The sequence below is a fragment of the Chiloscyllium plagiosum genome, chromosome 6 (genome assembly GCF_004010195.1).
Source record: "Chiloscyllium plagiosum isolate BGI_BamShark_2017 chromosome 6, ASM401019v2, whole genome shotgun sequence".
Classification (NCBI taxonomy): domain Eukaryota; kingdom Metazoa; phylum Chordata; class Chondrichthyes; order Orectolobiformes; family Hemiscylliidae; genus Chiloscyllium; species Chiloscyllium plagiosum.
Window position 1 is genome coordinate 114,120,851 of NC_057715.1, and position 14,223 is coordinate 114,135,073.

Here is a 14,223-nt window from a genome sequence, read left to right on the forward strand (position 1 = left end):
CTGGCACTCTAACCACAATGCCATAAACAAACACATAGATCTAGATGCCATCTATCAACTCCTCAGAAAATGAACAGGAAATGACATCACCACAAACCCCAGGAACCCCATCCAGGACAAACATATAAATAGAAAGCAGGAGACAACAGCTTCGCTTAACTAGGAGGTGGCCACTGATGATGTTTGAGCCAGGCAATGAAACGTCTGGATATCAAACCTACAGCTCAGCGAGCAAACCTACACCCTAAGGATATATACTTTTGCAAACACCCTATCAAGACCCTCAAGATCTTACGTGCTTCAACCAATTGTGGTTTTACTTTTCTAAATTTCAAGGTATATAAAGTCTACTGTACCCTGTCTCTTCTCGCAAGGAACACCCCCCACCCCCATCATTCCACACAGTCTCTTTGCTAGATCTTTGCCCACTAGTTTAACTTATCTATACTCCCTTGTAGTCTCCATTGCCTCTTCACAGTTACTTTCACAACTTTGTGTTATGAACAAATTTAGCAACGATACCTTTACTTCCTACACCCAAATAGTTTATATAAATTGTATAAAGTTGAGGAGACAGCACAGGTCCTTGTGGCACATCCCTCTTAACATCTTGCCAAACAGAAAATTATACTGCCAATAATCTTCGCTAACATAGTTAGGATATGGTAGCACATCAGTGAGGTTATATAGCTAATTGCCTCAAACCCTGGGCTACTGAATCAGAAAGGAGTGCTCAAATAACACTAAATCAAATAAATCAATAACAGCAACTGGGTGATTTAAATTTAATTAAATATAGAAGAAATTCAAAAGCTAGTATTAATAGTGGTGGGAATAAAACAACTGGTTCAATAATGTCCGATAGAAAATTAAACTCTTTGGTGCTTACACAGGACTTCAAACTCTCAGCAATCTCCATGACTCAGTCACCCACTGAAATGGCCAACCAAGTTACTCAGTTATATCATACGCCATATGACAGACTGCAACACTCAATAGCAATCAGCAATAAATAGAGCAAAGAGAGTGGATAGCTGAGTAAACTGAAGTATCACAGAACCCGGAGTAGACCTTTCAGCCCTTTGATCCTGCTGCACAAGTCATTAAGACCATGAATGATCAGGTTATCTTCTCAGCTGCCCTTTCCTGTCTGCACTCTATAATCCTCGACTCTCTTGTCTATCAAAAATCTAAGTTGGCCCATTTAAAGATTAAAACTTCACTGCTTTCTGTGGAAACAAATAACCCACAGAGGAAATGAAACCTCATTTCTTAAAAGGGAAACCTCTTAATCTTAAGATATGCTCCTTAATGTTAACTTACCCAAAAAGCAGCAAACTCTTGGCCCACCCTATCCACCTTTCTCACTATTCTAAACTCTAATGAGTAAAATCCCAAACTAATAGTTCAACTTTCATAACATAAACTCTTTTCCCAGGAATAAATCGAATGAATCTTCTCTGAACTGCTTCTACAACTTTTATTAAAAACAACAAATTGCACAAAGATTTCAGATGTGTTCTCACCAACATCTTGTGACATTGCAGGAAGTTTCTCTACTGTTATATTCCATTCTCCTTGCAATGAAAGGTAACATGCCATTTGCTTCGCTTCTTGTGTCCTCATAATACTTATATTCAAAGACTGTGCTGAACAATTTTGTTAATTTCATATTGAACTTTGGTGCTTAAACTACACTAAAGTTTTAAACCTAGAATGTGAGTTTGTAAGTATTTCCTCAAAGTTGTGGATGAGTAGAGCCCACAGCATGAGATCTTAAAAGTTTAATCTTAAAACGAGAGCTAGGACATTCAGGGGTGATGCCAGGAAGCACTCTTTCACAAGAGGATGTAAGGAATCAAGAACATTCTTCCCCAAAAAGCTATCAAGGCTCCGGATCAACTGAAGATGCTAAAGCAGAGGGTGAGAGTTTTACGAGTGAAGGTGCACAATTGGTTTTAAGATGGAGATAAATCATTACAGATTGGTCTATGCTTTTCTTACAATTCGATTCCATTAAAGTGGCTTGCTTCAGCTTAAATAACTGCTTAGCTTAACATATCAAGACATTTTTCACTTTAATATTGAGTATGCATTGCACGCATATTTGATTAAAAAATGTTAACCAAAACCAGCAACAATATATGGTAATTAACAAATGACTTCAGATCAAAAGGCATTGACAGAAACACATCAACAAATGCAACATGCAGATCTCACGTGTTGATTTTGATACATTGATTTTAGGCCCAATTGGATTTAATAAATCTTGCAGATGGTGTACTGCCTTTAGATTTGAAATTACCAACACACTGTCCCATATGCTGTCCTTTAGCAGGCCAAGGTCGCAGCAAAATCTCTTACTGCTGCTTTTACTTTCAAGTACATATGGAATGGGATTAGGGAGAAATTAAAATCTGACAAACCACGAGACAGACACCAAGTCAAAGTTTAGGAAGTTAAGAAGCATGACCACAAATAGTCAGAGTTCCTTGAGCTTTAAGGGCTGTTCCTCAGAGGAGGGGTCGAGCATCCTGCTCCAACTCCGAATACCACCAAAACTCCATATCTCATTTGCATCCTTAATTCGAAAACTTTGGGATCAACTCATTTGGATCCACTTAAGTCCGTTCAGGCCCTTGGCTAATAAACTTCGTTTAACCCAAATAGACCTTAAAGCACAGCGCCAAATGGATCTGTAGACATGCTGAGTTTGACACTTAGGGGGAAAAAAAATTACTCTTCAGTCCATTCAGACTAAGCAAAGTTTTTTTTTTAATCTAAAGAGCCAAATAGAAGACATTTCAGTTTTAGGTCTTTTCTGCTTTTGAGCATATGTTTAACAGGCACTCAATCTACATTCTGTTACATGCAATCTAAGAAGTCACAATTGGCCAAATAACCAGCCCTTTTGCAGCAGCGTCATTGATGAAAATTAGCTTTCCCGAGATGAAGAAAATCAGAAAAAAAATTAAATTTCTCTATGTATGTACAATGCGCGCAACAATACAGAGACATATATGAAATAAATCTTCAGATGGGGTAACAGAGTCAAACATTCAAACAATTTGATACTTAGGTGAAATGATTGTGAGGGTGCAGCACTGGTAAGCAAGATGGAGGATTTTGGTGTTAGAACGAGCACAGCAGTTAGATTGACATTCAAATATATTTATCTTCTGATCAGGGTCAACTCAAGTGGGCAGGACGGAGGATCAATGGTTAGCACTGATGCCTCTCACCCTCAAAGACCCGGGTTCAATTCCAGCCCTGGCTGAGTGCCTGGATGGAGTTTGCACATTTGCCTCATGTCTTTGTGGTTTTCCTCCAGGTGCTGTGACTTGCTTTCATGATACAAAAATTAGGTGGATTGGCCATGCTAAAGTTGTCTATAGTATTCAGGGATTTGTATGCTAGGTGGATTAGTTCTGATAAATGTGGGGTTATGGGGATACAGTATGGCTCTGGGTTGGATGCTCTTCGGAGCATCAGTACAGACACAATGGGCTGAATGGCCTCCTTCTGCACTGTATGAGTTCAGATTCTAAGTAAGCAGCCAATTCTAAACATGATCAGAGTCATTTAAGGAAACAGCAATCACTTGTGTAGGATGTGCTTCAAGTCCACCCTTAGAACAGGCCGGGGCTATTTTTAAAGGGAGGTTCACCATCTCTCTAGGAGTCAATTTGTGGGCAGCATGGTCGCAAGTTGGTTAGCACTGCTGCCTCACAGCACCAGAGACCCTGGTTCAATTCCCGCCTCAGGCGACTATGTGGAGTTTGCACATTCTCCCAGTGTCTGCGTGGGTTTCCTCCGGGTGCTCCGGTTTCCTCCCCAAAATCCAAAAACGTGCAGGTTAGATGAATTGGCCTGGCTAAATTGCCCGTAGTGTTAGGTGTAGGGGTAAATGTAGGGGAATGGGTCTAGGTGGGTTGCACTTTGGAGGGTCAGCGTGGACTTGTTGGGCCGAAGGGCCTGTTTCCACACTAAGTAATCTAATCTAATCTCAATTAGCTCAGTTTGCTCGGTAGCTGGTTTGCGATGCACAGTGATGTCAACAGTGTGGGTTCAACTCTGACACCATGAAGGATTCCCCTTCTCAACCCTTCCCCTCATTGAGGGATAGTAATGCTCAGGTTAAACTACACCAGTTGCCTCTCTTGAAGGGAGTGGCGTTACAATCAGTAGGACATCAATGACTTGACCTCTCTGAACTGCCCAATCAACTTATGGAAGAACCAAGTTTTAACCGTTTGAAAGCGAAGGAACATGGTCAAATGCTGGTGGTTCCGAACTTGCCAGCTACCAAATAGCAAACATTATCTCACTGTAAGAGACTGAAAATTGGATACATGGCATCATTTTGTTACAAAGGCACAAACTCCACATATGTTTATTTATGTCACAACACTGCAAATCAAATTTTAAGTGAGGGCATAAACCATTTGATGCAAAAGAAAGGACAGAAGTGGGTCAAAATGGCAACAGGAAACAAAAGGATCATGACTGCCATTAGTATATTCCTGCCAAGGCATTAAAACTGTAAGCTAATACAGCTTGAATAAACAGTAAAGCATCCAAGCCTACATCAAATAATCGATAGGCGTAAAGTAACTAAGCGATTAAGTTGCTGTCTGCGCCTGAGTGGAGGTGTAAAGTATAACATCAAGGAACAACATAAGTATGTGACGGACTTTCAGATATTAAATACTGTTTTGTTCTACTATGCAATCTGAAGATGGAAGAAAAGATAGATTTCACAACTCCCACAAATCCCAAGGTTCAATTTATATCTGCCACCCCACCAACAGTCACCTACCTGTGCAATGTTTTTGTTCAGTAAATAAACTCCATATTCAAACTGAAACCTTTCTCCTCCTCTTGGATACAGAGGGAACCTGTGAACACAAACACAGGAGAACCTAGTTAATAAAGCTATCTGGGGGAACAAGGACTACAAATTATAGGTGTACATTGCATTTGGTTTTATCTTTCTGTATCAGTGACACAAGTTATAATTCAGCTTTGCACATAAGATTATCCTGAATTCTTGCATCACATCAAATGAGACACAAATATTAATGCACTAAATGCAGCAAAGGTATTGGCACCTAACAATACCCTGGCTCTTACACTATAGCTCCAGACTAGGTATGTTGAGCCAAACTGTTCTAGTACAGCTACAACTTTGGTATGCATCAGTCATTGCAGAAAATTGCCAAGGGCATGTTCTGTTACTAAAAGCAAGACAAATTCAGTGTGGCCATTTGCTGTCCCATCACACTAGTCAACCTTCAACAAAACAATAAAGTGGTATTGGGAACTGGTGTCGAGAACTTACGAATAATAAGGTCACGGATGGTGCAGTTTGGGTTCCAACAAGTCATTTGACTCCAGACTTCAATGCAGTCTTGGTCCAGACATGAAAAGAAACATTGATGTTTGGATGCGATGCCAAGACAGCTGCCTTTGACACTGAGACAGTATCGGAGTATGGCATCAAGGAATCGGGGCAAAATTTAAGGTGAGAAAACGCTCCACTGCTGAGTATAATACCTGGCTTAAAAGTAAGATAGCTATTGTTGTTAGCAGTCAGTCATCTCAGTTTGTGGACATCTCTGCAGGTACTCCTCCAAGTAACTGACCTTGGGCCAACGACGTTCAGCTGCTTCATCATTGGCCTCCCTCCATCAAAATCAGACACAGATATTCATCAAGGATCAGCTCAGGTGCAGACAGCAATTTAAATCACTGAGCTGCTTTATACATGTTCTATGTTCAGTATCGTTCGCAATTTTTCTGATACAGAAGCAATCCACTCCCAGAAGTCCTGGATAATATTCAGTCATCATTCAGCACTCTATGATGTACGGGCCACACAACTGCCAATGACCATCTTCAATAAGACAGAATCTAAATCAGCCACTCAGGACTTTCAATGACTTCACCATCCTCACTTTCAACATCCTGGTGTCACCACTGACTAGAAAATTAAGCCAACATCAATGCTATTGTCACAGGAGCAGGGAATCCTAATCAGCGAGCTCCCCAAAAATCAGTATAATATTCAAATATAGTTCAAAGTGTGTGATAGAGCTGCACTCATCTAGTTAAGGGGAGAACACCAAGTTAAAGACCACCCAGTACAAAGTAGGCCACTTGATCAATATCCCATGTTTTTATAGCACCTTTAATGTGATCCAAGGCTCTTGGCAGGTGTATTACAACATAAAACATGATACTAATCCACATGGGGAGCAATTTGTGCACATGACTAAAACCTTGATCATAAAAGCAGATGTTAAAAAAAGGTGTCTTAAATGAGCTAAGTGAGGAAATTCATGGAGAGGCAATTCATGGAGAGACATAGGGAGGAAATTCTGGAACTATATCAGAGTAAATCAAATTGGGGAATGCAAAGGTGGCCAGAGTTTGAGGCGCACACATGCTGCAAAGAACTGTGGGTGGCGGGAAGCATTGGAAAGTAAAATTGATGTAGAATATCAGTCATACTCTGTTTAAACGGTTGATCTTCAGGCCGAATGGCCAAATCCTGCTTCTAATTTCTATGTTTCAATATTCTGAGGAAATTATAGGGAGGGGAAGAACTGAAAACATGGGCAGAAGTTTTAAAATCAATATTAATTGACTAGGAACCAATGAGGGCAAGCAAGCACAGGGATCATAAAGTAACAGAATATGCCATAAATTGGGATACAGGCAGTTTTAAATGACCTGAATTTTATGGAGGGTCAACACTGATCAAACCAACCAGGGGTTCATTGAAATAGTCATATCCAAAGACAAAGTCTTGGTTGAGGGTTTCAGCAGCAGATGAGCTGAGAGAGCAGCAAAACTAAACCACGGTACAATTACAACATTTAAAAGACATCTGGATGAGTATATGAATAGGAAGAGTTGAGGGATTTTAGCCAAATGCTGGCAAATGGGAGTAGATTAATTTAGGATACCTGGTCTGCATAGTCAAGTTGAATTGAAGGGTCTGTTTCATGCTGTACATCTCTCTGACAAAACAGCAGCTTTATTGGTCAAATACAAGCACAGTATAACTCAGCAGGGAAAAAAGTTGAAACAATAGAAGCAACATGAACAGGTAGAGTCAGGCTACCACAGAACCAGGATTTTAGTTTAACTTTCAGTAGTTGTTGGAGTTTTGATGTTTGTTGTGGATGTTACTATACATCTCTCTTAGCTAGAGCAAAAGGATCAAGTTCTCTCTCTCTGACAGTTCTTTTCTCCTGGACTGGAGAAACATTGCACACGAGACCATCTAAGTTACTCAATTTACCTTTGCCAAGGGTGCATTTACAGGATATTACTATATTGGTAGTTAAATAATCTATTATTTGTTAAATTCTGCTAAATTTCCCAATTGAATTAAGTTATTACAATTCTTTTTTCTTTTGTTTGTATTTTAACCACAGGGCAGGAATAAAAACTTGGCTTGCTTAAAGCTGCGAAATGTGACCAATTGAATTCCATTTTGAACATAGCACCTTACACGTGCCTTCTAATAAGATAAAAAAATAGGGTCTAGGCTCTCTTCTTGATATATTTGAAGGGGGTTTTGGTCTGGTCCATAACACTGTATGCGGTTAGATAATGCAGCAGAATCTTGTTAGCACAGATTTGAATGCACTGCTATATTAAGGTTTTACCAGTTTCTGTCTTATTTGAACAGGAGGGGAGTATGGACAGAAGCGATGGTGCCAACTAGGTGAGCAGCTTTTCCTGATCGACTGAAACCGGAAGGAACTGCACACACTTTACTACAGCAGCAGTTTATTCTGATCTCAATTCTGCATAGCAAACAGTCATCTGGTATGATACATGTTTAACAAACACAATCCACCCCTACTCCCCCAAAAAAATTAATTTTGTGTCAGCTCCTATAACAAAAGGAATTCATTAAAAATTTCGCTTTCTCATTCCACACCAAAATAGAATAAACTTTCCCATGTCGAGCTACTCGAGGCTTGGCCTTTCAGGAGACTGAATGTTTGCTTTAGGATGGCCTCAATGCTAAAGGGCCATTGTGTACAAAATCTGCCCTTGGGCTGAACCTGGCTAATTCATCACCTGGCATGTTTAATTGGTAGCATACACTGTAGTCAGTCAGTTTGTTTTATACTGTAAAGGGAAGTTTGCTATAACAATTCAAGTTTTAAATTGAGGAATAGAGGAAAACATGCATTTTTGAAAAAAAAACCCAACAGGGAAAGGATGTTAAACTCAACAATTCAACCATTTAAGGAAGCAGAATCTGGAAAATTGATTTCTTTTGGATTCTTCCACTTAAAACCAACCTTTTATAACTTAAGACAGCTTCAATATTCTGCACCATGAGTCTAAATTAGTAACTGTTTAAACTACCACACTGCGCGGCATACTGTACTGGAACGCTAAGTGCATTGCAGAACACAATGACCAAGCCCCCCAAAGAATTTGTGCTATTGACCAGACCATTATGAAATGGTCCAGCTTTTGACCCTTTTGTTTCAAGCCAATTAAGGTCAGGAATGAAATTCCTACTTTTCAGACACTCACTGCTGTCATAAGGGGATAACTATGAATGTATAATATGCTAATATGACTGTATACAGACTTTAGAAAGGTTACGTTGGCATTGCAGACTGCTCAAAATAGATTCACTTGGACTCAACTTATCAAGAACACCTATACAGGTTAGGCCTTTATCCATTCAAGTTTAGAAAAATGAGAATGAAGCATGCAAGTTTCTGATGGGGCTTGCCATGATAGATGTTGAGATGATATTTTCATCAGTAGGAGAATCAACCAGCCGGGGTGTGGATCAGCATTGAAATCATGATACCCGTTTCATAAAATCCTGCCATATTTATAAAAGGTCTTGAAGCCATTTCCATAGTCACTGAGCAAAGCCAAGTGAGTGAGTGGCTTGATGTCTGGTGAGTGAAATGTTGGCTAAAATGTCACTAATGGAATGCCACAGGGTTTCGTCCTCAGACCTCAACTACATTAATGGACTTGGAAGCAGAGATACAAGTTACTATAACCAAATTTGCATATAACACTAAAATAGGTGGTAAAGTAAGATTAGATTTCCTGCGGTAAGGATATAGGCCCTTCAGCCCAATAAGTCCACACCGACCCTCCGAAAGGTTCCCCACCCAGACCTATTCCCCGACCTTATATTTACCCCTGACTAATGCACCTGACACTATGGGCAATTTAACATGGCCAATTCACCTGACCTGCTCTTTGCATTGTGGGAGGAAATCTGGAGCACCTGGAGAAAACCCATGCAGATACGGGGAGAACGTGCAAACTCCACACAGACAGTCACCCGAGGTGGGAATCAAACCCAGGTCCCTGGTACTGTGAGGCCAAGTTGCAATAAAGAAATAAGAAATTTACAAATGGATACGATAGGTTAGGAGACTGGGCCAAAACATGGCAGATGGATTTAATCGGTGATAAGCAACAAGTTATCCCTTCTGGTCAGAAGAACAGAAAGACAACATTTTATCTGAACGGAGTGGTGTAGAGGGGTCTGCATATCTTCATGTATGAATCACACAATTTACAGCCATTAACATCAGACCCTGTCTTCCTGTTATTGCTACCAAAAGTGGATAACCTCAACTATCCAAATTATACTGCATCTGTCATGTATTTGCCCATTTATACAACTTGCTCAAATCACACTGAAGTATTTCTGTATCCTCTTCACAGCTTATCCTCCCATCCAGTTTTGTCTCATCTGCAAACGTGGAGATATTACGTTTTGTTCCCTCATCTAATTCATTAATATGTATTGTGAATAGCTGGGGTCCATGCATTGATCCCTATGCCACTCCACCATATACCACCTGCCATTTCAAAAAAACGTCATTTATTCCAACTGTTTATTACCTGTATGCCAACCAGTTTTCTATTCACTACCCCAATCCCACACACTTCAAATTTACATATTCATCTCTTGTGGGACTCTGTCACAAGCCTTCTGAAATTCCAAATAAATCAGATCCACTAGCTCCCATTCTTCAACTTGACTAGTTACACCCTCAGAGTTCCAACAGATTTGTCAAGCATGATTTGCCTTTTCAGGTCCATGCTGTCTCTGTCCAAACCTGCCACTGTTTTACAAATGCTCAGCTATTAATTCTTTTATCATGGACTCCAGTATTTTCCTCACTACCAACATCAGACTGACTGGCCTATAGTCCCTCCTGGTTTTTCTGTCAATCTCCCCTTTTAAATCGAAGGGTGACATTAGCTTCCACCCAGTATGAACAGACTGTGTCAGAGGCTACAGAATCTCGAAAGATGACCGTTAATTTCTATTATTTCCACGGCCACTATCGTAAGTAATCTGAGATGTAGATTATCAGGGCTTAGGGATTTAATCGGCCTTCTCTCCCATCAATTTCAACAACACCGCTGCCCTTTTAAAACTGTTTTCCTTTAGTACCTTCCTCTCTCTCCCAACATTTCTGGTATCCAACTGATGTCCTTCTTTTTGAACACTGAACCAAAGTACATATTCATTTGGTCACCCATTTCTTTATTCATTATAGACACTGCTGTTTCTGACATTTTTCTTCAACAATCTTCCTCTCTTCATATACTTTTTAGAAACTTTTACTGTCAGTTTTTTATGTTCCTAGCAAGTTTATCTTGGACTCTATCTTCCCTTCCTTAATCAATCCCTTTGTCTTCCTTAGATTAATTCTAAACTGTTCCCACTCCTCAGGTTAGTTGGACTTTTTTAATGGCCAATTTGTATGCCTCTTCCTTGGATCTACTAGTATCTCAAATTTCCTTTATTAGGCAGGGTTTGGCCACCTTTCCCATTTTACTTTTGTGCCAGACAGGATTGAATTGTTGCAGTCCATTACCTTTCCACCAACAGCCCTTTAAAAAACGTCCCCCAACTTTCCAAAGTTTTGGAAAGAATTCTGAGGGATAGGCTGTATGACTATTTGGCAAAGCATAGCCTGATTAAAGGCAGTCAGCATGAGGGGCAGGTCACAACTCTCAAATCTTATTGAGTTCTTTGAGGAGGTGTCAAGACTAGTCAACGACTGTCGAGCAGTGGATGTGGTGTATATGGACTTCAGCAAGGCATTTGATAGGGTTCCCCATGGTAGGCTCATTCATAAAGTCAGGAAGTATGAGATACAGGGAGATTTGGCTATCTGGATTCAGAATTGGCTGGCTGACAGAAGGCAGAGAGTGGTTGTAGATGAAAAGTATTCTACCTAGAGGCCAGTGTTGAGTGGGGTCCCGCAGGGCTCTGTTCTTGGGCCTCTGCGCATTGTAGTTTTTATAAATGACTTGGATGAGGAGGTTGAGGGATGGGTTAGTAAATTTGCAGATGACACAAAGGTTGAAGGTGTCGTCGATAGTATAGAGGGTTTCTGCAGGCTGCAGCATACCATAGACAGGATGCAGAGCTGGGCTGAGAAATGGTAGATGGAGCTCAATCTGGATAAATGCGAAGTGATGCATTTTGGAAGGTCGAACTCAAATGCTGAATATAGGATTAAAGACAGGATTCTTGGCAGTGTGGAGGAACAGAGGGATCTGGGTGTGCAAGTACATAGATCTCTCAAAGTTGCCACCCAAGTGGATAGGGTTGTTCAGAAAGCATATGGTGTTTTGACTTTTATTAACAGGGGGATCGAGTTTAAGAGCCGTGAGTTTTGCTTCATCTCAACAAGTCCCTGGTGAGACCACACTTGGAATATTGTGTCCAGTTCTTCGCAGTTCTTCTTCATATCTTTGCAGTTTACTCTACTGAGATTCAAGATTCTCATCTCAGGATCAATGACGTCAATCTTCATCTTGATGAGGAATTAGATCACATTTTGGTTGCTCACCCCCAAGGGATGTTTCACACCCACCTATCAATCCTCGCTCATCAATTAATACCCAGTCTAGAATGACCTGTTACCTGGTTGATTTCTTAATGTATTCATCCAAAAAGCCCAGCCCCTTTACAGTCTTAGAATTCACACTCTATTGTATTGTTTCTAATTTGACTTGCCCAATTAAAGGTTAATGTGAGCCATAAGTACAGGTGTTCCTTTATTGCACGTGCTTCAAATTTACTGTTTAATGCCATTCCCAATGTTACCTCCAGAGCTTTGGTGTCTAAAAATAATCCCCACTAGTGATTTTTGCCTCTTGATTTTTTTGCATGTATACCCATTCACAGATTCCATATTGTTGGAGCTAATATTCTTTCTCACTATTACATAATTTCCACTTTAACCAGTATTGCAACTTCACTACTTTTTAGCCAAAACAAAAAACAAAAGAAGGCATTGAACAAAGATCACATCACAGATCATTCATCTGCCATCTTTTAGCATTCAAGACCTAAATCCATTGTGCTTCTCCTTGCCCATAGCTTTAGATTGGGTAACTTTTGGAAACAGCAATTTTCCCCTTGGATAATGGAATGACCTCTGCCTCAATCAACAGCTGCTCCAAGGTTCTGCACAAACAAGTTGCAATGGAATCCTTTCCTCACTGAGGATTGCTCCCATCACCAAATATGTAGGGGAAAAAAAACAACCCTGTTCACTTGGTCAAAACCCATTACAAACACTGCAAGTCTGCCAGTTTTCTCCAGTGGAAATTGCCTCCAATAACATCTGAAGTCTTTCCTCATAACTAAACCTTCCCATCCAGACATCAATTTTGTGAACGAAAGCTCTTTGTACTGTGATCCAGTATGCTCCAGGCTCAAAGTTAGAACAGAATCCCATATTGCACCAGTATGCATTTCATATTGGTGCAACTCATCTCAATTGCTATCACAGCCCTCTTCTTCAGTTCTCTTTGCAAGATAACCTAACAATAGAAATAATGAAGACTTGTGAGATGTTAGAAAGTATCTAATATTAAACTGGTTTGAGAAATGGCTCAAAGTCATCGCACAGAACTACTTGCGGCAAGGCAATAATTGACTTTTATCCCAATGTGAGCTGTAAAGACCAATGATGAAACCTCTGTGCTGAAGGTTGTCTGGAACCAAAACGTTAAATTCTGCTTCCTTTCCACAAAATGATGCAAGGCCTGCTGAGTTTCTTCAGCAATATCTGCTTTTGTTTCAAAAATGATGATAGGTTGTGCATTCTTAGATTTGCTCCTCATCTCTGCTGCTTTCTAGTAGTTCAACTTAGCATGAACAGAAACAAGTTGCAGCTTGGCAGTGGCAAAACTAAACCGGTCAATTTTTGTTCCTGTTAGAAACTGCATGCCCCAGTTCCAGATTTCACCATCCAATTTGGGTCTTTGATCACTGTGAACCTGATAGATGTAATCTCTGTTGTGTTTGGCCCAGACATGAGCACAGAGTACAATTCTCATCAACCATTAAAACTCCTGTTTCCACCTTTCTAACATTGCTCAATTTTACTCTGATTTCTCCCTTGCCACAGGCGTAATTCATATCTTAAGCAGATCCCTGCCTGGCTCTTGAATCTCTCAAAAGCTTGCGACTTCTATACATGCCAAAAACTAGTACTCATAAGTGTTCTCACATTATGCAGCTCATCCATCTTTACCCTTCCAGACACTCACCTCTTTTTAGCAGTGCACAAATTATAAAATGCGGCTTCATGTTTACACATTACTTCATGCTTTCAGGATCATAGAACTGTAAGGTTATGGTACAGGAGGCTACCATTTGGCCCATTGTGTTTCTGTTGGTTAAATGATCCACCTTACTTGACATTACTTCCAATCTCCTCAAATTCTACTTTTAATCTCACTTTCGTTTTAAGTTGCTAATTATTTTTGATGTTCCATTTCACATATATTTCTACCCCCATAAATTGCGTTGGAATCTTGAATCATAAACACTCCACAACCTATATTTGTCTTTGCAAATAAAGTCTATTGATCTTTAAAAGGCCTCTTTAAACTTTAGCAAACTCTATCACCTCAGGAACTATCACCAATTCCTGCTCAATGTCTGATTCTCCTCAGAATGGTTCCCAACAATTAAAAAGCAAGTTGCCACAATGATTTCAATCCACTTTTATGGATGCCATTAAAGTCACTGCCTTAAAGTATACTTCCATCCACGACTATAAGTTACTGTTCTTGAGTAGTCCAGCAGACAGTGAAGGAACTTATTGTCAGTATTAGCTGAAATCAATACATTATGTATATGTAATTGTCAGTGGTTCATTGGCACGACAACTA

General features: G+C 40.0%; 1 protein-coding gene across 4 annotated transcripts in view; it reads right to left on the reverse strand.

The window, feature by feature from the left end:
* The window catches only part of uvrag (UV radiation resistance associated gene), a 338,769-nt gene that overhangs the window by 48,650 nt on the left and 275,896 nt on the right, over positions 1–14,223 (reverse strand). For all 4 annotated transcript variants that reach the window (XM_043692472.1, XM_043692474.1, XM_043692475.1 and 1 more), the window contains one exon: positions 4,820–4,898. In XM_043692472.1, coding sequence (XP_043548407.1) covers positions 4,820–4,898 — 79 coding nt within the window. The remainder of the gene's footprint in view (positions 1–4,819; positions 4,899–14,223) is intronic.